Genomic DNA, 26,578 nt, shown 5'->3' with positions numbered 1-26,578 from the left:
AAAATGCATTCCAAGGGTGACTGGTTTAGAAAAGTGAGGGGCAAAAACACCATCTCTATCTCTCTCACTTGCTCTTTCACCTAAGAAGACAAAGGAACCAGCCCTTTGGACTTTGAGGGCAGATCCTGACTTGAGAATTTGGTCAGATATTTTGCTGGGAACAAGTAGTAAGAAATTTAGCTTGAACCAAATCTGGTTTGTTAAGTTTTAGTAACAAGAAAGCGTTTTCTCTTTATTTCTCTTATGGCCATTTCTGTCTTTATGCTCTATGCTTGTACTCACATAAAGCCTCTCTCTTTGTAGTTAAATAAACTTGTTTTTTTTTTTATCAAAACTAATCCAGCGTTGTGTTTAAACTGAATTGTCCGACAACTCCAATTAAGGTAGCAAACTCTTGCACATAGACTCCTTTCTGAGGCAATGGACCTCTAATATCTGAACTGTCCAGAAGAGGACTGGGCACAGGGGTGAAAGTAACTTACATTTCTTACCAGTACAGTCGTGTCGGAACCCCCCTTCCCACTTCCACTCCAACACACTTCACTTCATGGATCCCTTTGCATGACTTTGATATAGTAGCTGTATACTAGTTTTATTCTAGACTATTGGTGTGGAAAAACAGTCCCCCATCCCCACAAGAGCGATGCAAGTTTCAGTGCTGTAAGGTGGCAATGTAGACAGTGCTACAGTGCTGGGAGCCATGCTGCCAGTGCTGGGAGCTATTACCCTCGCGGAGGTGGTTTTATTACAGCGCTGGGAAAGCTCTCTCTCAGTGCTATGCCGTGACTACACAAGCTTCGTTAAAGTGCTGCCGTGTAGACATTCCCTTTTGGGGATGACTCTCAGATTCTTCATTTGTTGCTGTTCTTTTTGACTGACAATCCTCCATTTCCTCACTTTTACGTTTTACTTTTACGTTACCATTTCAGAGCTGTCGAAAGTGTATCTTCTTAGGCGGCATTTTTTTCCGCTTACTTTCTACTGTAAATTGCACGCCTGACATGAGAGACTTGACCAATAAGAAGCAAGCGGTTACCCTGATGGCACTCAAAAGCTAACGTTCTGAATCATGTGAACATCTTCCACCTGATAAGAAGTAACAACTGAAAACTGAAGGGGAACATTTTGTTTCTAGAGTATGTAAAATATATTTAATTCAAGTGATAAATATGATTTTTTTTGTTATTACTACAGATAAACCTAGTCTATTTTACCCATTTGTACTGAATGCTTCGGCCACTTTCTTACCAGTACACCGTACCGGCCTGTACCGGCTTACTTTCACCTCTGACTGGGCAGTGCAGAAAACATGTTTTGGGGAAAATCCTGGACTGGGAGGGTGTTGGGGTCACCCTGAAAGTAGTTATCAAGGCTGCTGGAAGCCGGAATGTGACTGGAGTGTCGCTGACAGGCTGCTGGGGTCAGAGCTGCTGGAGCAGAGCTGTGGCTATACACAGACAGTATGTGACCTGCATACTGTCTGGCAGATGTAGCTCAGGTTGGGAGCTACATCAGCAAGGCATTGTGCGGCACCCCAGGTTGCAGGGCAGGTGCTGACACAACCCCTCTCTGGTCTGGACTGCACCTCAGAGTGTGATAGTATCTTAACTTACGACAAAAGGTATGTTATTATTAGAAATATTAGAAAACGAAGAAACTGCCAATGGCAAGAATTCCACATTTATAAAAGATCCTGCTCTCTGATTCTTAACTATAATAGTTACAAGAGAAAAGACAGTACCTGAACAAATGACACTGGCATCTTCACCATGGCCACAGTTATGTATGCCCCACCCGCTGTGCTGACATTTCCAGAGCAAGTGTTCCTCTCCTCTGCACTGCACATCATCCAGGAAAATACTTCCTCTGCCTTGACCAAATTGGGCACTTCCTGGTGCAGAAATGGCCTGTCCACATCCAAGCTGCCTGCATACAACTTGAGCATCGTTTATGTCCCAAAAATCATCACAGACTGTCCCCCAGGTTCCATTGGCATTAATTTCGACACGGCCCTCACATCTGTTCCGGCCATTCACCAGTCTGAGATCAATACCACCTTTGAAAGACAGAAAACATCTCGATGAGCATTCACAAAGAGTTTCATTTTGGCATGCTTTCATACATGTTACTAGAATCTGATTTTCCTACCATAGGGGATAGCCCTAATTCCCATTACAGTTAATGAAATATACCTGTGTCCTGCAGAGGAAGAACTGGGCTCCTTCTCTCTTTATAATTGAGAAAATATGACGGATTATATCTCTCCATCACAAACATTATCATTGACAAAGAAATGCCTGGGAGAAATTAACTCCATTCTATGTCTCTCAAACAACAAGAACATTCCAATGGTACTGAGATTTGTTTTCATAAATATAAATTACCTTAAATTGGCCATTTTCATCTCCATCTTTTATGCATTTATTAATAATTCCCATGTTTCATCTTATAAAATACCCATTTCCCTGAACATTTAAAAATGTAAAAGGACGAAAAGTAAACTCCAAACCAAAAAAGGAGAAAGAAAGAATAAAAACAAGAGAAAAAGAAAATAAGGAAGTCTCTTGAATTGCACCTATGCATGCTTAATATCTTCAGCAATGGGTTTTGGGCAGAAATGTCCAAAACTGAAACAGCCTTGATTGTGGTGTATCAGTTGAGGCACCCTTAATTTAGCAGGCCTTCCCTCAGGCAGCCTTAACAGATCATACCAAATATTATGACCATCTTCATTTTATCCACACAATGAAAGGTTGAATAGGAAAGGCTCTAACATGCATGCAAGAATGTTTCAGTTTTAAATTAGAGATGGGCCCAAATCACAGTTTTGACTTGGATCCAAATGTTCCCAAAGGTCAAATATATTTGGATACATGGTTTTGGTTCTGTACCAGTTCTAATTTTAATATTAATACAGTTTTTAAATTCAGGCCAGATTTTCTTCAGAGAGCCAGAGTCATGGGAAAACACAAAATACAAAAGACCTACATGTATGAGTAACTTTATTCACACCACTAGTTCCATTGATGTCAATGGTATGTGCTTGCATGATTCAAATTATTTGTGTGCAGAAGTATTTGTAGGGTTGTTTTTCTTTTTCTGGGCCCAGTTCTTAAACTCTTACTCATGTTGTGTAGGAAGCAACTCTAAAGGTCCTCTAAAATCATTGGCTTTTTTTTTCTCAGAGTATGGCAGTAAGGTATTTCTCCATGTGAGTAAGGGTAGCAGAACTGGTCTTTACTAGGAAAATAGGTGTGTTCTTAATTTGAATTCATTTCAATTTGAATCCAAATGAAGATAAGGCAGTTGGAAGTTTTCACATGACTTAGCAGGTCGAGTTATAGACTACGGGGCAGCCTATGATTTAACTCAACCTGCTCACTCGTGTCAAACATCAAACTAGGATTTTACCTTGGGTTAGTTAACACAGGTTAAGAACACTAGAAAAATGATGTAAAGACCCAGCCAATAAGACCTGCAAACCAAATCATGACTGAAATTTCTACCACCAGCAAGATATCGACAGGAACACAGAGAATTTTTAACCTTTCTCATATAATGCAAAAATGGCTGCACATATTTTACTCAAAGCTTTCCACACAACACAATTGCTTTGAGGCTTCAGACCAAGCATGGGTTATTTCAGCTGAAAAAGAATTTGTTTGAGAAAATTATGAGCAATTGGAAAACAAGGGAGAGGAATGGGAGAAAAAAATCAATTTCCCCTTCACTGTTTACATTAGCTCATTAAAACCTTACTAAACAAATCACAGAATACCGGGGTTGGAAGGGACCGTGGGAGGTCATCTAGTCCAACCCCTTGCTCAAAGTAGGACCAATCCCCAGACAGATTTTTGCCCCAGATCCCTAAATGGCCCCCTCAAGGACTGAGCTCACATCCCTGGGTTTAGCAAGCCAATGTTCAAACCACTGAGCTATCACAGTACCATGAGAAGATGTTGGCTAAAATGTCTGATTTTCTTTCGTGTGTCAGTTGACAGCTGCAAGAAATTCATCCTAGAAATATATTTTTGTTAAGAAGAAGCCTATTTCTAATTAGAGATGGGCAAAAGATTTCTGGAAAATAGTTTATTGTCAATTTATTATTTTGCTAGAATAACAATCAGCCTTCAAAAATCTGATCCAAGAATAGTGCAGCTTTGTAGAAACTGTGAGGGTACTTTAAAATCTTGTAATCTATTTTTAATCATTAGGGGCCCCTCAAATTCCTCAACGTACATAATACCCATCAATTCAGTTATTTCTTTCTTTCACTTGTCCCTGACCCTTTTGCTGGTATCTCTCACAGCCCCGCCCCTCTGACCAGTAGGGTAGAATGCATAGTGTAGGAGGCTTTAACATCTCTCTTTGCACCAACTGTGTGGTACAACTTAGTTGTGCAGTGACTCCTGAACCTGGTACCTCAGGAGTAGTAGAGCTGTTGTTTATTGGATTGGCAAACATTGGAAAAGAGAGAGAAGGACGGGTTAGTCATTTTTTTGTTTTTGGCATTGTAATATTTTACCAAAAATATATAGAAAACAGTGTAATTCTAATTAACTTAGTGCCAAAGAGCAACGAGTAGGGTAGCAAAGACACAATATAGCACACTTAAATCACTAACTTCTGGGGGAAGGAGACAGGTGGAACCTTTGACCTCTGATCCATGCACATTTTGACCAATATGATTCATAGAAAGTTTTCACTGCATCTTTTGATCACAAGCATTTGAAGGTGCAGCTCAAGTTACTTCTGTCATGAAAATTATAATAATGATAACACTGCCAAGCTCTTCTATAGCCTTTTTCATCACTAGCTCTCAAAGCAAGGTACCAAAAAGGTAAGTATTATTGTCCTCAGTGTATAGATGGGGAAAATGAGAGACAGAGAGGGAAGGTAGTAATTTAAAAAAAAATTGGCAAGTAAGAGAAAAGGCTGGATGGAGTTCAGTTAGTAAGCTCACTGGACCCAGCTTATTTCTCTTCTAGTAAAGCTCTGCTCTGAAAGTGATTCCACCCTGTTTATTGTCTCATCATTTCCCATATCAAATGTACTCCAGTACCACCAGGCTGTAGATCCCCGTTTCTGCAAACATACGCACATGCTTAATTCTGCTGACAGGAATAGTTTCACTGAGGCCATTGGGACCAGTCACATCAGCCAAGCTAAGCACATACGTACGTGTTTGCAGGACTGGGGCCTAAGTACTTACTTTAAAGTATAAATACCTAAACAAACTATTGCAGTACTACTGTATCCCTATTTAGAAGTGCTGGCTGCCAAAAGAAAGAAAAAGGTGATATTCAAAAAAATGTATTGCCGTCAGCCTGAAGACAGCCTGCAAAAAATACAGAGGTTTATCACCGTGCCGTACTTATTTTCCTATCCAAGGAATCTGGTGCCATTTATATGGGAATTATTTGTGTATTATAATGAGATAATTGAGAAGAATACAACGTAGAAATAAAGAAGTAAAAGAATTATGAATTACCTGAAGGCCACCATGTTGGAGTAGTAGTAGTAGTAGCTATAAATACAAAAGGAGAACAATAAATAAATCGGCAACATCTTTAATAGCGACAGAGAGACTTTTAGAGTAATGTGCCCAATTCAAGATAACGCCAATAAAATCATAACCAGATTAACAGCATAACTGAATGGGGGGAGAAGATAGATGGCGAGAGAGAGAAAGGATGAAAATTAGAATGTGGTAGGTAGATAGGTGTATGGAGAGAGATGGCTGTCTGGCTAATGATGACACTAGAGAATACAAAGCAGGCACCCATCTTGCAAATAACACATAACTGTATTTCTAGCCAGTTGTATAATTCACAAATCTGATAAAAAGCTAGCTGTCTGCATTTCCTCTGATTACTGTAATGAAGACTTACTTAAAAGAAGAGGAAGGAGAAAACAGTTAAGAAATACGAATGTTAACCCTTTGGTATGCAATCCTGTAAACATGCATGCATGTAAATCCCCACCATTGGAGGTTTTTAAGAAAGGATGTTCCTGGTATACTTAATCCTGGCCTTAGCACAGAGGGAAAAAACAAGATGGCTTCTCAAGGTCCCTTCCAGCCCTACATTTCTAAGAATAATTCTTCTTTGCTAACTAGTCCTATACAAGTCAATATGACTATTCTAATGAATATTCATGTGCATTAATTATTATTGTTTTTATTTGTATTGCAGTAGCACCTAGGCACCCCAGTCAGAGACCAGACTTCTTTGTGCTAGGGGTTGTTTTTCATTTTCAATGACATCTCTCAGTATCATGAGAAGACATTTGCTAGAATGTTTGATTTTCTTGCATGTGTCATGTGGCTCCTGAAAGAAATATGTCCTAGGAATGTATTTCTTGTGTTAGGAAGAGGGATATTTATAATTAGAGCTGGACAAAAGATTTTTGGCTAATAGATTATTAGCATTAGGAATGACTCTCTGTATTACCGCTAGGAATGACAATGAATTCACTGGGAGAGGGGCAAAGTGTAAGAATTACTCTATAGGCTGGTGGTTAGGATGTTCACTTAGAGCAGTGGCTGTCAACCTTTCCAGATGACGGTAACCCTTTCTGGAGTCTGATTTGTCTTGCGTACCGCCAAGTTACACCTCCCTTAAAAACTACTTGCTTACAAATAAAGAGACATTAAAATAGAAATGTGTCACAGCATGTGAGTACTGAAAAATTGCCTACTTTCTCATGTAATTATAAAATAAATCAATAGGAATATAAATATTGTACTTACATTTCAGGATATAGTATTATAAAGTAGTATAAACCACTCATTGTCTATATAAAATTTTAGTTTGCATTAACTTTGCTAGTGCTAGGCAAATATCTAGATGAGTTGGTGTATCCCCTGGAAGACCTCTGCATACCCCCAGGGGTACTTCTACTCCTGGTTTAGAACCACTGACGTGTAGCCCAGTGCTATAAGTGCTGCGGTAATATAGCTACTAAACAATCATAGTCATTTGACCCTACAGTCTGAAGGATCAGAGACACTGACAGCTGCAAGAACTACTCTGTTGTGAAGTCTCATGTAATATTTCTTATGGAGCTTGCTGTGCCATTTTATTTTGCTAGAGTAACAGTCAGCCTTCAGAAATCTGATCCACAAGTAGCTCAGGTTTGCAAAAATTATCAGTGTATTTTAAGAATCTTGTTATCTATTTTTTAATCAGTAGGGGGCCCTCAAACTCTTCAGGCTAGATAATGCCAGGGGTGAAAGTAGAAATAGGGACTTACCAGTACGGGGCTGGGTTGGGGCCAGCTCTGGCCCCTGGAAGGGGCGGGGCCTCAGGCAGAAGGGGCCGAGATGGGGCGGGGTCAGAGCAAGCCCCAGCCTGCCCTGTACCAGTAAGTGCCCTCCCTATCCAAGGTAGCAGCACCAGCCGGGGGCTCCAGCAGCAGGTTAAAGGGCCCAGGGCTCGGCCACTGCTACCGCCTCGGGCCCTTTAAACTGCTGCCAGAGCCCCCAGCTCCACTGCTACCCCAGGCCTCTGGGAGCTATTTAAAGGGCCCAGTACTCCCCTGCTTCTACCACCCTGGCCCTTTAAATAGCCCCCAGAGCCCTGGGGTAGTGGCGGCGGGGCTCCGGGGGCTATTTTAAGGGACCAAGTCAGTAGAGGCAGCGGGAGCTCTGGCCCTTTAAATAAGCCCCGGAGCCCCACTGCCGCTACTCCAGGGGCTCTGGCGGCAATTTAAAGGGCCTGGGGCTCCAGCCACTGCTGGGAGTCCCAGGCCCTTTAAATTGCCACCTGGAGAAGCCGGGTCACCCAATACGGAACACCGGCTCTTGCCGGTATGCCATACCGGGGCGCACTGGCTTACTTTCACCTCTGGATAACGCCCATTGATTCAGTCATTTCTTTCTAACTATTGTCCCAGGTTCTTTTGCTGATACCTATGTAGGGTGACCAGATAGCAAATGTGAAAAATCGGGACAGGGGGTTGGGGGTAATAGGAGCCTATATAAGAAAAAGATCCAAAAATCTGGAATGTCCCTATAAAATCGGGACATCTGGTCACCCTATACCTATGAGAGCCACTCTCCTCTGGCCCTCCGGATAGAATGAATACTGCAACAGGCTCCGCCTTCTCTCTTCACACCGGCTTATATCTGCCAATAACTCCTGCATCTGGTACCCGTGTTTGGGAGCAGTAATGCTGTTGTTTGTCGGATTGGAAAGCATTGGGAAGGAGAAATAAAGCTAAACAAAAATGTTAAAAAGAGATAATTACCCGTTGTTGTCGAGTCTGAAAGATAAAAGAGAAGGACAGAGGTTAGTGAGTTTGATTATTTTTTGGGGGGGAGGCATGGCAATGTTTTTTCTAAAAATAAATAGAAAACGTTGTAGCTGTAATTAATGTAGTGCCAAAGAGCAACAAATAAGGCAGCAAAGACACTGAGGATCTCTCAAAACTGCACAGAACCTTGAAATCACTAACATCTAGGTAATTGTGAGGAATGCAATCTTAGGCCTCAATCCTATCAACACATATGTATAAACACATGCTAGGAAGTGATTCCATGGACCTGAAACCAATGGATTTAATGTGATTAAAGTTAAGCGTGTGCTTAGGTGCTTGACTGGATTGGTGCCTATGGAATTGTTAGTCTTGTGAGAGATCCCTAATAATCAGAAATGCCTAAGGAGATATTCCGTGACTTCCATGAATTGCACCTAGGCCTTATATAACATTTTTAAAGAATAGATCTCGAAGCACATTTCAAAAAAGGTAAGTGTGTTCTTAACTTACATTAATTAATTTGAGATAAAATCCAAATGAAGACAAGGCAGTTGGTAGTTTTCACGTGAGTTAGCAGGTTGTGTTATACACCAGGGGACAGCCTGGGACTTATCTCAACCTGCTAACTCATGTGAAAACATCAAAGCAGGGTTTTACCCTAGGTTAGCTAACACAAGTTAAGAACACGAGAAAAAAGGTGTGAAGACACAGGGAATAGAACCCGCAAACCAAACCATGACTGAAATTTCTACCCCCAGCAAGATGTCAATAGGAACATGGAGAATTTTTAACCCCCCCCTTTCTCATATACATCAAAAATGGCTGTACATATTTTATTCAAAGTTTTCCACATAACACAATTACCTTAAGGCTTCAGACCAAGTATGGGTTATTTCAGCTGAAAAAGGAATTTCTTTGAGGAAATTATGAGCAATTGGAAAATGGGGGAGAGGAATGGGAGAAAAAAATCCATTTTCACCTTCACTATTTGCATTAGGTCTAATTAAAACCTTACTAAACAAATATGTCTGAAGAATTTTTTACTTTGTAAACAGGAAGCAAATGAAGTACGTTTTAGTAACGATACTTCACATTTTTATAGTGCTTTTCATTTTTTAAATATCCAAGTGTTTTATGTCAAGGTACAAAGAAGTGTAGCAACTCGATCGAGTCCACAATAGTGCATAAGTGAACAGAACACAGATTTCCCGACTCCTAGTCCCATGCCATATCAGATGAGGCATGTACATACCTTAAACACTCTGGTGTGGTATATGGCTTAAGTATTTCAAAAAGAAAATCAGAAAATAGCTGTAGAGATGACACCAGCATCTTCATTGGGACCACAGTTACATGAGTCCCATCTTAGACTAAGGCAGTCCCAAAGATAGGATTCGTTACCTCCACAATGCAGATAATCAAGGAGAAATTTTTTTGACCCTTGGCCAAAATAGGCATTTCTTGTTGCTGAAATGGCTCATCCACATCCAACCTGCCTGCAAACAACCTCTGCTTTGTGTGATCACAAACCCTTGCCCAATTTCCTTTGTAATAAAGTTCAACACGACCCTCACAGCTGTTCCATCCATTCACCAGTCAAAAGTAAAAGACATGGGAAACGATTTGTGGAATAGTGGGCAGTAATCTTTTTTCCATCTGGTGTAATTTCCCCCTCTAGAAATTGTGAAAAACACTAAGGAGTTGTGACTCACACATCTGTGACTCACTTGATCATTGCCTGTTAGGTTCACTCCCCCTGGGGCACCTGGCATTGGCCACTGTCGGTAGACAGATACTGGGCTAGATGGACCTTTGGTCTGACCCGGTACGGCCGTTCTTATGTTCTTATGGTTATAGCCTATGCTTATGTGAATGTGCTGGATGCTATACTAGAGCTGATTGGGAATTTTTTGACAAGCATTTTTTCATTGGAATAATCTGATTCATCAAAACCAAAACTTTTCATGGAAACAGATCTGTTTCAACAAGCCTTTCACTGGGAAGTTGTCTCAGGGCCGGGAGGGAAATTGGTTTTTCTGATTGGCACTCACCTGATGTGAGAGACCCAGGTTCAAGTATCTGCTCCCAAATAGGTAGAGCAGAGCACTGAATTGGGGTTTTCTGCATCAGAGTGAATGCCTTAACTACCGTGCTATTGGCTATTGTGGGGAGCGCTTGTGCTAAAACTCTTGTGCTTTTTCATTAAGAGCAAAAACCCAAACAGTCTCATTTTTGTTCTGATGCGGAATGAAAACAAATTTGAAACCCTCAAAATTATTCTCCAAACCACAATTTTCTTGTTTTCCAGCCATCCCTACTCTATACCCCCAGAGCCTGTTGAGAGCAGAGCAAATAATGTACTGATAGCAAAATGTTACATCACAAGGAAGAAACTGTGGTCTAGTGGCTCTAGCATGGTGTTGGGAGTTCAGAAATCTGGTTTGTAGTCCCACTTTTTAAACTGTCTTGTTGTGTGGCGCTTGGCAATCTCTTAAACTCTACGTCTCAGTTTCCCCATCTGTAAAAATGGGGATAAACATCCTTTACTTCCAGGTAAGCTGTATTGAGATCCATAAATTAACCCCTGTATATAAATGTAAAGTATTATTATTATAAATCTGAGTTGATTTCATATTTTGCAGATTTTCTGCATAATAAATTTTTTTTTCTTTTCCACTTTTCCTGGGGATTCCTACACATCAGGGTAAGAGCTTCTTCCCATTTTTGCCAATTTCCTAAAATGCCAAGATTTTTTAATCTTCTGTCATCCTGCCAGCTGATGAAGACTGCATAGTTAGGCTTATGAAAGCAAACCTCAGTCTGCCAGAGAAGCAAAATAGAACAATAGCATTTGGTTCCAAACGTTTGCGTGGTTATTTGAACAGAATCCATATTCTGACATTTTGAGGTTTATTATTAATTAAGATCTGTATTAATTGTTCAGTGTCAAATGCTCTGCTGAGGGAAACTGAATCTTCCCTCTAGGCTGTGGAGCCCCTGAAAAGCTACTCCTGCTGCACTCTTGACATGTGTCAGTGAGGGTTGGTGGATGGAAAAGGAACAGCCAGTAAATCTGTATTTTCAGTACGCACTGAACAGGACTTGCCCATGGCTGAGCTCAGCTTTTATTTTTGCCAGGCCTATAAAATGTTCTGTCATCAACATCCTCAGCTCCTCACCCTCTGTGTACCCCTAAATCACTAACTCTTTTTCCATCCCTCAAAAAAAAAGAGCCCCTTGTCCACTCTGCTCACACCCCTCTCTGCATTCGTATAAATCGGCAATGTAATCCCAGCACATGCCGACACTTGGCTGACATTGTCACTCTTCCTCTCCTCCCCTGAACAATAGGGTGAGCACTGGATTATGGCAGAATATTTGGTAAGAGGATGGCAGAACAAAAAGGAGAAGGACAGATGGAGGAGGTGTGAGAGAGAGAATGAAGTGCGGGAGACAAATATGAGAACCAGGGAGGAGAAGGGATTGGAAAGAAAAAGGAGAAAGTGAACATGAGGATAAGGAAAAAAGGAAGACAAATATCACAGAAAATATATCAGGGTAGCATGGGCAAGCCCTTTCCTATTTGGCAGCTTCCCAGCTACCAAATTCTCCTGTGCACCCACGACATCCATTAGCACCATCCCTCCCCTGGAACAAATGTCTTGGATTTTCAACTTGAAAATATACAAACTATTTTCAGCTTAAAACACAAATAGTGTCTGAAACTATTGACCCATTGTAAACATTCTCCATAACTCAAACTCAGGCAACTCCAAGGATCAGAGTAATCTTCTTGACATTGTATCACAATTCATCTAGCGAATTGTGGCACTGAAAGCTTTCGGCAAGTCAGGTTCTACTGCTGTCTTTGCTAAGTTGGACGAGAAAGAGGGACTTGTGTTCGTTCATTAGACCTTTACATCAAGTAAGAAATAACCTTGAGTCCTGTGAACTAATATGATGTTGACCATAGCTCTCCAGTCAGTGTAGACAGGAATGGGTCATATTGAACATCAGGTCAGCTAGTTGTGAGCAAACCCCAGGCCTTTCCAAACTCTCACAGCGCTGATGTGCAGAAATTAGAGGTCTTAGAGTTTCCCTGCATGACCTGTCTGTGGCCGCTCACTTGTGCTGTGGTTCCAACGCAATTCGGGGGGTTTTTTTTGCACCCATGAGACATGGATTTGGCTATAAGACAATATTAGGCACCTGGAGTTTCCTTGTCTCTAAATAGAGTTGACTTGTATGTGGCACTAAGTGGCACTAACCTAGAAAAGGTAACAACCAATTAACAAAAACAACATTTACAAGGCAGTCTAGTCCTTTTTAGACCCACAATATTATTCATGATTAATAAAGATTGACCTGTTAGATAAGTATTGCTTAATACATCTCAGGTAAGATGCTCAACTGTAAATCAGCATAGCTCCATTTGCAGTGCTAAAACAGTATAACTTTTCCTAATGTTAAACCTTTGTATGTCTTAATGCTATAAGCTAACAGTGCCTCCACAATCCTGAGAAGAAGCTAATCCCCTCTTCCCCCCAGAATTCTTGCCAATTTGGTCCAACAAGAAACATTCTTTCCTGATCCCATACCACGTGATCAGTCAGAACCTCAGCATCATAAGCAAAACAGCACTGATGCTATACTAAGGGAATGGAAGGCCGGGTAGCTGGCAGTAGCAAGACACTTTTTGAAAAGACTGGATAAGCTTAAATAGACTAGGTGGGGGGAGCACAAGAGCCAACTGGCTAGCTCATTCCCTCCCCTACAGCCAATGGGGAAGGTGGTGGCCCCTAAGAGATAGCCCCCCCCTTTCCCAATCACACATGCTCTCTCATGTCAGCCAACTCCCCCGCACCATGTGGGCACTGCGTCCTTCCCCTATGGCCACTCAATGTTCCTCCCTCTTTGATTTGTGGAGGAGGGGCATTTTTGGGCAGAGTGCATAGTTTTCTGGAAAATTTCATACTCTCTTTACATTTGGAACTTTCTCTGTTTACATTCTTAAACTTACATGCATTGTTGTAAAACTCTCCCATTCCGCTGAAATTGCTAAAACTAACTACTGTCAAAGAAGAAATAAAAATGGATAATATAAGAGAAAGAATGAGAATCCTAAATAATTAGTGCATTTAGCCAGGTTCACAAAATATATGCTCCATACTAACCAGCATATCTAAGACAAAGTAATTGTTCTTACCTTGGAAGAAAGTATAATAAGTAGCATGAAATCCTGTATTTTGGTAACTGCCATCGCTCGAAAACACAACCATCATTCTGTTTGAGTAGGATGTAAATGTTTGATAGCCACCGGTACATATTCTTCCCAGCAAAGTAGATGTATATGAGTGTTGTGCATAGATTTCAATAAAATCGTGAGCGCAGTTACTGTGCGGTTCCAGTCTGTGGAGGGAAAGTTAGACTGTACTCGTAAAGTATCCTTTTGGCTGTCAGTCAAAACACTTTGTTGAAAGTGCCTCGACATTGTTGGCCTGCAGTCTATAGTAGCCTGACCTCTCATTACACATGTTCCAGTTGCTAGCATTTTTGCAGGCATGCAGGTAAATGCTTGCCTACCATAGATACTACGTGACAGGTTTCACACATACACAGTTAGAGGCCATGTTTTGAAATTGTGGCCTTTCGTGGAAATTATGGGTATGTCTACACAGCAATGTAAGCCCAGGCTTAAGCCCAGACTCAACCTAACCCCCCTTGCATCCATACACCAATTGTGTTAACCTGGAACTCAAACCTAGAGTAACAGGATTCTGCAGGGCTGAGGGGCTGGGGGATGGGGAGGTCCGAGCCAATGTTAAGCCTGGACCTTGGGTCTGGGCCCTATTACTTTTCTGTCTGCATGCAGCCCTAGCTTCACTCAGATCCCAGAAGTCTTCCAGATTTATCCCAGAGTTCCTTGGCACAACTTCCTTATTCCTCTCAATGCCAACCACCTGTGGCACAGTGTATTGCACTCTACTGCAAAAGGAAGTCACACCTCCCTTTGCATAGTGCAGCAGCTCAGATGAGCACTAACTCATTGTCTGCTGCACACCAGTCTGCAACTATACAGTTAGTAGGGCCCTACTGAAATCAAGGTCCGTTTTGATCAATTTCACAACCGGAGGATTCTTTTAATTGGTCCATTTCACATTTTCAGATGTTTACATCTGAAATTTCACAGTGTTGTAACAGTGGAGGTCCCAACTCAAAAGGTAACCGGAGATGGGTCCGATCTTTCCCACCTCCCCTCAGTGGTCGTGCTGGGAAGGGACAAGTCCTGTCTCTTCTCAGCCCAGCCGGTACTTGCAACTAGAAGCCCCCCAGCTGGGGCACTCCCAGCAGTATGGGGGAGATCAGATTTCATGGGAAAGGGCTTATTTCACGGTCCATGACGTGCTTTTCATGGCCGTGAAATTGGTAGGGCCCTAACTATCAGAGAGCCTGCAGGGTTTTCAATGGAGACCCATCAGAAGAAGCTTTTTGCAGAGAGAGCTGCTTCCTGGTCACAAGAGCACAGCCAGATGTTGGTGCATGGTGTCTGGGCGCCCCTGCACACACAGCCCCATGGGGGCAGGGAGGGCAGAGAGCAGAGTGGGGACCAAGCGGCTACGGGGAGGGGGAATATCATAGCTCCTGGCTCAGCATGGCCAGGGAAGGGATGACCCCCCAACACTCTGGCTGTTCCCCCTCCCTGCAGGGCAGCCACTTGGTCCCTACTATGCTTTCTGACCCCTTCTGCCCTCCCTGGGGCTGTGCATGCAGAGGCATCCAGACAATGTGCACTGTGCGGGTGGTGAATTGGAGCCAGCCCCAAAAGCCACCCAGGGATCTCCTATCCCTCCTCCCGGGGTGCGGCGGGAGAAGGGATAATGGATTCCTGGGGGGTGCTGGAACACACTGCACGCCAAGCTCTGGGGATGCGCCTGGGGTGTGTGTGTGTGTTTCTCCTCTGAAACCAACTTCCAAACAGACAGACAAAAATAATAAAAAAAACCCATGAAACAAAAACACCTTAACTGAAAATGCCATTTTAAAACTTAAGAATTGCAACGTTTCCTAGCTTGACAGTCCTGGAGACTGATGTCCTAATTATCTTCAGAACAGGTGCACAGGGGCATTTTCCTGCCAATGTGACTCAGCCTAGAGGGGAAGAGACCAGTTCTCAGATTAGATGGTAGTTCAGTATAAAGCCTTTTTCTAGCTGCAATCATTCTCCTGAGACAGCTACCAAATGAGCTAATAATGCGGTATATGTACTCATAGCTCCTTATAGCCCATAGCTTATGGGCACCTGAGTCCTATCAATAGCACTGTCACAGGTAGGAAACAGAATGGGCAGTAGAATTTTCCCACAGTGCAAAACATTCATCGGTCTAGCGTGTCAATGCCGGGGTGGAGGGGCGGGGAAGCTAGGCATTCTGGGATAGGGTTACTTTGACTTGGGTGTGCACACTGCAGTGTGGATGCCAAAGCTCTAGGTTAGAGCCCAGGCCAGAAAATCCTTGATCTAAGATTAAAATGCAGTGTAAAAGCACAAGCCAAGGGTTCTCTGACATGGGTCAGCTGACTTGAGTCCCACTAACCTTAGGTTTACACTGCTGTGTAAACATGCCCTATGTTACTGTACAATGTGCTCATCCTGTATAAACAAACGTCCAGGTGAAGATTTAACAAATTTAATATTTAACATTAAAATTGTAATCCTCTTAAAAGAAACCTATGAGAAAATAACAATGCTTCATGCATACTTTTAACCAAATGAAGTTACAATATCATGGTATAGATAGGACTGATGTTCTGAAAATATTTCTTTATGTCTTTAAGTCACCATGTGTGTGATCTAATTTCAACATGTTATGTTATGTGTGCAATGCAATTTACTTACAAATCAACATTAGATGAAGAGCACTGCCTAATCTCCTGAATTCCCCGTTATTGTATTCATTATACTTAATGTTTTGTACATATGCTAGATGACGTGAAATTGCAGTTATATATATATCACTTGCATATAGAAGACAGAATATTTTTTTGTAAAAACGAAGCCTAATTGCAACAACCCTTCAGAGTTTTTGCAATGTAACCGACCCATTTAATGCACCCCAGTCTGGTGCTTTTGAAGTCAGGTGTGCACACAGAAATGTAATCAGTGCACACGAGTCAGGAAAATTCATTAAATGGGATGAACATACATGCTTAATGGTGCTACTCATACATCCATAATGCATTCGAATGGTTAAAGGGCATTCTAATAAAGATCAGTGAAAATAAATGACCAACTGGATAGCACAATAAGAACATAAGAACATAGGTCCATCTAGCCCAGTATCTGTCTACCGACAGTGGCCAATGCCAGGTGCCCTGAGGAGTGAACCTAACAGGCAATGATCAAATGATCTCTCTCCTGCCATCCATCTCCATCCTCTGACGAACAGAGGCTAGGGACACCATTCTTACCCATCCTGGCTAATAGCCATTTATGGACTTAGCCACCATGAATTTATCCAGTTTAAACATTGTTATAGTCCTAGCCTTCACAACCTCCTCAGGTGAAGAAGAACTTCCTTTTATTTGTTTTAAACCTGCTGCCTATTAATTTCATTTGGTGACCCCTAGTTCTTGTATTATGTGAATAAGTAAATAACTTTTCCTTATCCACTTTCTCAACATCACTCATGATTTTATATACCTCTATCATGTCCCCCCTTAGTCTTCTCTTTTCCAAACTGAAGAGTCCTAGCCTCTTTAATCTTTCCTCATATGGGACCTTCTCTAAACCCTAATCATTTTAGTTGCTCTTTTCTGAACCTTTTCTAGTGCTAGAATATCTTTTTTGAGGTGAGGACCACATCTGTACACAGTATTCGAGATGTGGGCGTACATGGGATTTATATATAGGCTATAATATATTCTCAGTCTTATTCTCTATCCCCTTTTAATGATTCCTAACATCCTGTTTGCTTTTTGACCGCCTCTGCACACTTGTAGCCCCACATTAAATTTCATTTGCCATTTTGTTGCCCAATCACTTAGTTTTGTGAGATCTTTTGAAGTTCTTCACAATCTGCTTTGGTCTTAACTATCTTGAGTAGTTTAGTATCATCTGCAAACTTTGCCACCTCACTGTTTACCCCTTTCTCCAGATCATTTATGAATAAATTGAATAGGATTGGTCCTAGGACTGACCCTTGGGAACACCACTAGTTACCCCTCTCCATTCTGAGAATTTACCATTAATTCCTACCCTTTGTTCCCTGTCCTTAACCAGTTCTCAATCCATGAAAGGACCTTTCCTTTTATCCCATGACAGCTTAATTTACGTAAGAGCCAAGAACTCTAATAGATTAGTAAGACATGATTTTTTATGTTTTTCTATGTGTCTGACAATTTTATTCTTTACTATTGTTTCAACTAATTTGTTTAAATATTGGCATTACATTAGCTAACTTCCAGTCATTGGACAGGTTACAAACCTTAGTTAATAGTTCAACATTTGAGTTCTTTCAGAACTCTTAAACCTCCTCTACTGATACTTCAATCTGTGACAGTTCCTCAGATTTATCACCTACAAAAGCCAGCTCAGGTTTTGGGAATCTCTAAACATCTCAGCCATGAGAACTGAGGCAAGAATCCATTTAGTTTCTCCTCTAATGACTTTATCATCTTTAAAACACAATAATTAAAGATTAAAAAAGGCTAAATTACTTATAAATATCTAGTGCTTTACTTACGCAACATGGTCAAACTGGAGGTTTACATAATGATTATATTCCACTTGTATTTCCCAGATGCATCGTGCATTGTTTGGATAATAACTAGGATAGTTTGGACTAGAGAAGTCCCCAGAAAAACCCGAGAGGTGGCCACCACAGTGGTAATAGCCTAAAAAAACCATAAAAGCGAAGATCAATATTTCTGTAAGAACAATTATAGTTACGGAAACATTAATTTGTGAGTCTGGGAGGTCATATTGGATTGTGACAATCAGAGGTAAAAAAGCTACACATAGGAAGTGAGGTCCCCAGCTATTGGGAAATAAAGACATGACTAAGATAATTTCATTCTTCAAGCACAGAATAGCAAGGTTTTGTGTACAAATCTCTACAGAACTGTTATTTCAGCCTGTTCCACTGAAGTCAATGGAATTCAACTGATGTAGGTAAGGATAGAATTCATCCCAAACACTTTTAAAATTGTGTAGAAATCAGGGGTTAGCTTCTCAGAGTTTCATGTGAATGTTTCTTTGTTTTTGATATAGGAAGATTTGCCTCCTTCCACAAAGTTGCTTTTCAACTAACAAGCTTAAAGGATCCTAAAAACATCATATGTGCAGGGAGGAGCAGCACTTTTGAAAATCTGATCCTCAAACTAAAAACAGTTGCAAATGTGCCTTACTATCTCCTGGGGAAGAACAGGGAACAGAAGTGAGAGAGTGTGGGATGGACTGAGGAGAACTATTTATTTATTCTCCACACCTCAATTCTCTGAGGGTACAATATGTTAGACTACGGCTGCGACATGCAGCTGTACTGTTCAACCTGTCCATCCTCTCATTTCAGTCACATGGCAACGGCTCCCTGAAATCATATGTTACAGTTGCGAAACATTTCAAGCACAGAATCCCATAAAAGAGAAATCCCTGAGAGAAACCAGCATGAGTTAGCACTTACCAGTTGTTGTGTACCAGGGCCATGCTAGAGTGTATCCTGGTGTTTCTGCAGGAAGATAACAGGCAAAACTAGAGACCTTTGGTGAATTTTCACAGGCTGGCCAAGAGTATATCCTCCTCTTTGCCAAATTCCAGCTCCCTACACCCAATCATGGAAGCGCAAGAGCTCCTTAATGAAACAGTTTAAAGAATGTTTTTAACCTGGGCAAAACAACATGTTTTCCCTAATCTTATTTTTGAAAACAGAAGAAATTTTGTAGCTGAAACTTCCCAAAATACATCAGTGTGTGGCAAACATTCATGGATTTGAGCCTAAATGGTTGAAGTTTGGCAAAGTTATAAGCACTGAAAATTGGACCTTATCATGGACAGTGTTAGGCAACCTTAAGTAATGGCACTAGCAGCTCTGCCTGTAATACATTTCAGTAGTGATTCTGTACATGTGCATGTCCGCATATTAAAATTTATGTCACGATAGATAATATGTAAGTGATAAGTTACCTGTTTCTGAAGCTGTTGTATATCCAGAAACTGTTAGGGTGAAACGTGAGAAATTTTAGCATCAGTTAATAGTGTCTTATAACTAGAACTGGGCAAAAATTTAGGCCAAAACTTTTTCCAGAAAAAAAAAAGGTAGATTTGGCAATACCAAAACATTTTGCAATTTGCATAGAATTGAAACTGTAAATTTGGAAGCAATGCACGATACTATTGGTCAGTTACAAGTGACCTGAAGTTATTTTTTCTTGCAGTCAGTCTATATCTGTCATCAATAGCAGGAGTGAACACTGGGACTGGGTGAATATAGGATTTTTCAGTTCTCTGGCAGTTTCAAAAAATTTAAAAAAAATCCATTTGGTTTGATCTGAAAGTGCCCCCCCAAAAAATCATCAAAATGACAAAAACATTATTTTAGATCAAATGAAATGATTTTTAGAGCATTTTAAAATAGAAGCACAGGAAATAAAGGGTTAGATGCACAAAACAGTAGGCGGAAGCTTCCTGATACCCTTTAACTCAGTGGTTGGGACACTCGCCTAAGATGTGGGAGACTCAAATTCAAGTCCCTTCTCCACTGACTATTTAATTATTTATATAAAGAAGACCACCTTCAAAAGAAAAGCTTCAGAGAGCCCCACACCAAATATCTCACTGTCCATTGGCTAGGGCTCTCTGCTGTGATATGGGAGACCCAAATTCAAATCTCTGCTCTGCATCAGGTAGAGAGAGAAATTGAACCTGGGTCAACCACATCCCAGCTGAGGGCTCTGCGCTAAAGGTTATAAGGGAGCCACCACTGCCTACCTCTTTCTCATCTTTCTATTTGCTTAAGCTGTCCATTAGGGATGTAAGTTTACAGGTCTGCTCACTGCAACACAGGTGAAAGGTGCCAAAAATACAGAGGTGCCTGAAGCAGTCAATGGCATAATGCATAGAGAGCACCGGAAATAATCTCTCCCACTGGGAAGCAGTGCTCAAGGGACTGGGTAGTAATGGTGAGAGTTAGTAGAAAAAGTGTGGGAGAAGCTGGAGGAAGCAGGAGTCAGGGCCATCCTGAGGAAGAAAAGATGTGGAGAGTCTAAGGAGGAAATAGGAGATGGGGAGAAAGAAACACACACAGAGAGAGACTAGAGGAAGAAAGGTGGCTAGGTCAGATAATTAGGAGGCCAGCCATCTGTTCAGCAGGGAGCACATAGGTAACTCAGATCCTATGATTGGTAGGTTAGGAAGGATATTTCAGATTAGGGAAGGAGCCAGATTTTAAGTTGTTTTGAAGAAGTTGCCCAGCTTTAAGGTTACAGTTAGGGTTCACTCATATATCCTTATACCCCTGTTACAACATAACCATTCATCAATACACTGAAAGGATAGACACACTCTATAGCACACTTGCCCTTTAAAATTTTCATTTAATCAAGGGCCTGATATGAATAAAAATATCTATAATGCTGCTTAAATACTAGTTATGAAAATCACCCACAGTGTTTCCAGGTACAAAGTCTTAAGTTATATAATATGAGCTTTACAGGATTGTTTAGAATAGGTTGGTTTAACATTTTGAACCTGTTACCCAAACTAATCATATAATATAGCAAGAAAGAAAATCACCGACAAAGGGAAGATGCCTGCATGCTAGGGTGTGTGTAATATTTCATTTGCCCCAAATACACTATGATAATTTTACATGCATATCTGATTACATGTCATTAAAATATATTTAATGAAATATAAACTGGGTGATTCATTGTGGACCTGGAAGTATTACATTTGAAGTACTTTAAAATAAATATGCTTTTTAGCAAGAGAAACCACATCCCTCCTTAATTCCCTCCCTGAACACAAAGATTTGGAGACATGAAATCAGTAACTTACAGTATAATGATTGACTTGATTTCAGTTGTGATACAAGCCCTTAACACAAAACCCTAGGCAGTGGGAGCAAGGTTAATTTCATCATACTGAGCAGTTTAGTACATGGTTCAAATAATAGTTATAGTTAACTAGCTTCCTTGGCTCACGTTTTTCAACAGAATAAAGCTGTGCTAGCCAATGTGGCCCTACGCTACCTTTAATTTTTGCACAAAACTCCCATTGCCATTATTGGAAGTTCTAGATGTGGACCCAGTAAAAATGAGCAAAACTTCTCTTTACATTTTTGAAAGAATGGCTTTGGAAGAATTGTAGGCCTGTTACCTTGAGTAGTCTGCAGAGTTTCGGAAATTAAAAGTATCATCCAACCGAAGAACATTATGGTACCCATCTTGTCAGGGTGCCTGACAAAAGCTGCACCAGAATTTATAGGCGCTGACCATGGAGGGGCGTGGCTCAATATTCTGTTCTGCGTCTACAGTAAATCAATAAAAAGTTATTTCATTTCAGTCTCAGATGAAGGTGTCCCTGGTTTTATTTTATTTTATAAACTTCCTGGTCTCTGCAGGAAGATGTTTGAACAGTAGCACTTCTCACTTCCTGGAGAACATTTCACGTGCCTGTTATTCATGTATGAATCAAAAGTTACCTTTCACATCTCTAGGGTGGATCCAGGGGCTTTATTCTTCCTGGCTACTGCTGATGGCATGAAAGGGTTGAGGCTGTGGGTGGCAGTGAGGTGCTTCTACAGATTTACCTTCCTTCAAGAAGGAATGGTGTTTCAAGGGTCAGTCAGTTGTCTGCAGTACATACTTAAGAAATGTGACTGAATCACAGCATCACAAATAAACTACTGCCAAGTATTTGGAGAATATTTTATTGATGCCTTTTTGATATTTTGGGGTTCGCTCAGACCAGTAATGGATTCGGTCACCATCCACCTTGTAATGCTGGGTGTCTTGTGGCCGTGCTGTTTTGGTTTATAGCTCTGACCCTAACAACCTGCCAGCAGCCCAGAAGCTGGCTTTGCTCAATTTGGTTTTATAGCCTTCTAATCCTGAATTTGTAGCCTTCTAATCCCAAATTTGCCACCAAATGATCCTACTGCAGGGGCCAGTCTCTCTCCTTGAAGCCTCACAGTGAAAGTATTAAGTTCACTGTCTCTATCTACACAGACAATAAAACACTCCAACCTGTTACATTTCTAGAAGCATACACTCTACTGATCTTACACAGCGCTGATGATTTATAAAACAAACTTATTAACAGATGAACATGGATTAAGTGATACCAAGTAAAAGGGATAAAATTAGAAATGGTTACAAGGAAATAAAAGTGAAAATATGTTTCTAAAAGACTAAAAATTAACCTAGCAAGATACAGTCTTTATTCAAAATGGGTTCTCTCACTCAGTCTCCTTTCCAGGGCTTTTTTCTAGCCAGCCTTACCAGGATACATCACAGAGATCAAATCTCTTGGTTTCTTTGTCTCCGAAGGTAAAGAATAAAGACAGAGTCTTTTTTTTGGTTCCTTATATCCCCAAAGGGATGGTCTGTGGCCATGTCTATACTACAAAGTTTTATCAATGCAAGTTACATCAGCCTACAGACACCACAGTTGGTATATCACTTATGCACATGTATACTGGCTGCTTGTGTCCGCAGTGCATGTACTCAGCAGGAGTGCGTGTACAGATGCACAGTGCAGTGCACCCTGGATAGGTATCCCACTCTGCATCCTGCCACCGTTCAGCACACTGACTTTTGGGAAGTTTTGGCAGTGCCTGGTGGGGGTAAAAACAATTCACGCAGGGGCGTCAGGAAGCAAGGGGTCAACTTCCCAGTGTACAACTAACTCCATCCCATAATGTCATCTGTATCCCATAATTTTCACACTTTTTTTCAAAATCCCACAAACCTGCACTGCCCTCCTCACTGTCCACCAACTCTGACAGAAGCTCTGACCCTAACAACCTGCCAGCAGCCCAGAAGCTGGCTTTGCTCAACTTGGTTTTATAGCCTTTGACAGAAGCATGGATCCTGCACAGCTCTGCACTATTGTCAGTAGTGTGGCAAACACAGGATTCAAGATCCTATGGTATCTGCAGAGCCATAAGAAGAACCAAGTCTGTGGGGAATATGATTTCTTGGAGGACAGATTGCTGCAAGACATAGCAAGAACCAATTCAAGGTTGTTGCTGGTATTCAAAGCAGCTGCAGATGGGCATGAGAAACGAGCACAGACTGGTGGGATTGCATTGTAACGCAGGTTTAGGATGCCAAGACATGACTGAAGGACGTTTAGCAGCTCAAGGCCACATACCTGGAACTGTGTGCCAAGCTTGTCCCAGCCCTCCAGTGCAGAGAAACCTAAATGAGAGCTGCATTAGCAATGGAGAAGCAAGTGGTGATTGCACTGTAGAAACTTGCAATGTCAGATTGCTACTGGTCAGGGAAAATCAATTTGGCATTGGAAAACACACTGTGAGACCATTGTCATGCAAGTATTGCAGGGCCATTTATTGCCTCCTGCTACAAAGGACTGTGACTCTCGGCAGGACACAGTAGAAGGATTGACAGCAATGGGGTTCCTGAACTGTGGTGGAGCAATGGATGGCATGCATATCCCTATTTTGGTAGTAAACATTCTTTCCACAGTGTACATCAACAGAAAGGGCTACTTTTCTATCATTATGCAAGCAGTGGTGAATCACCAACATCAATGTGGGCTGGTCATGGAAGGTGAATGATGCTCACATCTTTAAGAACACAGGACTGTTCAGAAAGCTACAAGCAAGGACCAGCAGATTACCTTTGGGAATGTTAAAATGCCAATAGTGATCCTGTGGGACCCAGCCTAGCCCTTGATCCCTGGACTGATGAAGCCATATATCAACCCCCTCTACAGCACCAAGGAAAGATTCAACTACTGGCTCAGCAGGTACAGAAAGACAGTTGAATGTTTGGGGACCACCGCTGTATATTATACCATTTGCCAGAAATATCTGTTTTATGTTTCTATAACTTACCTTATTTATGAAGCTAGGTTGTTGGCCTATTGCTCAAGCCCCAACATGGGGGAAGGAGGAAGTTAACTGCTTTTTGTCTGGTCCCTTGTCTCTGAAACTCTTTGACTTGTCTCTTTGGGGTGGCCCTACAAAGAGTTAAAACTACCACCAGCATAGCTCTTAATGGGATGACCAGATGACCCGTTTTTAAAGGGACAGTCCGATATTTAAGCCCTCCTGCAGGTGTCCCAACTTTTTCTTAAAAACGGGCAAATTGTCCCATATTTTCTGTCTTCCCCTCGTCAGTACTGGCAGGTCCTGCTGCTGGTCAGATCCCTGCTCACCAGCCGCCCGCCCACCAGCGGTAAGTGGGAAGGTCCAGTGGCAGACGATGGGGGTGAGTGTGGCAAGGCTGGTGGTGGGGTGAAGATGCAATGCGCAGGGCCGGCCACTCCCCCTGCTGGTCTGTCAGCGCAGCCCCAGCTGCATGCCAGCAGGGCTTGGTGAGTATGGGCAGGTGCCAGGCGGCAGCTAGTTACTTGTTGCCTCTGCTGCCCATCCATCCGCCCCTTACATGTTCCCCTCTCACTGTCCTCGCCCTGCTTTGCCCTTTCACTTCCCCCAACTGGGCATGTCCCACTCCCAGTGCTGTGCAGAGAACCAGCCCCTGGTCAGCATGTTCAGCTCACCAACAGCCTGGCCAGCAGGCGCCTTTCTTCCTCCCCGGCCTCTGGTTGGGCCGGCACCCTGGGAAAGCCCCCAAACCTCCAGACGAGGATGCTGGCCAGGAGGAGCCAAGCCCTGCATGTGCCCAAAAAAGCCCGCACAGCGCTGGCACAGGGAAGCCTCTCCACCCCTCAGCTAATCTCTGGAGTGGCAGGGGGAAGTAATTTCCAGCCTGTTCACACCCTGGCCCTGCAGGATCCACAGCAGCCCCCTCTTTACCTGCCCCCCCAAGTCCTGCCACCACGGAGCATGAGGCTGCTCCATCCCTTAGGCACCTTCCCCTGCTGAGCCACCTCTCTGGCCGGGTTTGTTGAAACCCCTGCAGTCAGGATCCCTGGGCCCTGGTGCACAATGCATCCTTTGGCTTAGCGCACAATGCATCCTTTCCCTAAGCTTTGGCTTAGCCCCTTCCTGCCCATGCTGAGGCAGCTGGGTTATGTCGGTGGTCAGCAGCAGCCTGGAGGTGTTAGCTGACTTTCAACACTGTGCGAGCAGGAAGGGACAAGCTGCTTCCAGCCATGGGGCGAGAGCCAGGGAGAGGGGAATGATGAGCTCTGCAAAGACACGGGCCAGGTCATCGCTCCCCGCTCTCCTCGACAGTGCCGAAAGGCTGCTGCTGGCCACATTCTGGTGTGAACCCTGGCAGAAATCTGGGGAGAAGGGCATGTGACCCTGCATGCCCCTGCACATGTTGCCTTGGAAAGACGTGGTGCCAGGTACTTGGAGAGGTGGGTCCATCCTGGGCACCCAGACAGGCATGAGAGAGAGTGGGTCAGTCAGTCATCCTCCCTGTGTGAGAGAGAGGGGTGTGTGTGTGTGTGTGTGTGTGTGTGTGTGTGTGTGTGTGTGTGTGTGTGTGTGTTTTGCCCCTCCCCATGTGAACCCTAAAGTCTTGAAGATAAGAAGGCAAATAAAAAGAATCCAACTACGCAGTATTTCTTTTTAACAGTATTGATTTGAATGTTTGTACTGCATAGTTCTGATTCATTGCTATTGTACTCGCTTGAATACGAGTAATTTTAACAAGTGTCCCCTATTCAGCATAGGGAAATATGGTCACGCTAGCTCTCAAGGTCTTTGGAACATGCAAACTTTCACAAGGAAAGAGTTTAAGTCTGGGGACCTAGAAAATAAGAAATTCTCCCGGCCATTTCCCCAAAGTGATACTTATATCATTACCCAACTTTATTTTTGAACCTTTTCCTAAAATAGACTACACACGTTTACAGCACACCTTTTGCCTTTCATCAACTCAATCCCCACAGTTTAGATAAACTGAGAATTGGCTATGCAGATCACCAGAAGGGTTTTGAGGATCAGTGGTGGTCCATGGACCACAAGTTGAGAAGCACTGTTTTAGTTCATGTGGGATTATGGACCAGAGTCTCATCTGGGTGTAAAATAAATACAGTTTGACTAAAGTCAATAGAGATACATGTACACCATCTGAAGATCTGGCTCTGATTATTCAGTAGTAGGTGGAGTACAACTTCAATCAAATGACCCCACACATTGATCCCTAATGCCCCTCCCACCTG

General features: G+C 42.3%; 1 protein-coding gene across 1 annotated transcript in view; it reads right to left on the bottom strand.

Moving 5' to 3' along the window:
- LOC120409344 (deleted in malignant brain tumors 1 protein-like) overlaps nt 1–21,723 on the bottom strand; it is a 131,574-nt gene extending 109,851 nt beyond the window's left edge. Inside the window, exons 1-8 of the mRNA XM_039547236.1 lie at nt 21,632–21,723; nt 19,439–19,468; nt 18,939–18,983; nt 18,000–18,150; nt 13,466–13,668; nt 8,251–8,265; nt 5,492–5,527; nt 1,742–2,056 (exon numbers count right to left, since the gene is read on the bottom strand). Coding sequence (XP_039403170.1) covers nt 1,742–2,056; nt 5,492–5,527; nt 8,251–8,265; nt 13,466–13,668; nt 18,000–18,150; nt 18,939–18,983; nt 19,439–19,468; nt 21,632–21,698 — 862 coding nt within the window. The 5' untranslated portion in view covers nt 21,699–21,723. The remainder of the gene's footprint in view (nt 1–1,741; nt 2,057–5,491; nt 5,528–8,250; nt 8,266–13,465; nt 13,669–17,999; nt 18,151–18,938; nt 18,984–19,438; nt 19,469–21,631) is intronic.
- Nucleotides 21,724–26,578: the final 4,855 nt, after the last annotated feature.

The sequence above is a fragment of the Mauremys reevesii genome, linkage group 7 (genome assembly GCF_016161935.1).
Source record: "Mauremys reevesii isolate NIE-2019 linkage group 7, ASM1616193v1, whole genome shotgun sequence".
In the NCBI taxonomy this organism is placed as follows: Eukaryota; Metazoa; Chordata; order Testudines; family Geoemydidae; genus Mauremys; species Mauremys reevesii.
The sequence above is the reverse complement of the archived record's forward strand: the minus strand, read 5'-3'. Positions and strand labels throughout refer to the sequence as shown.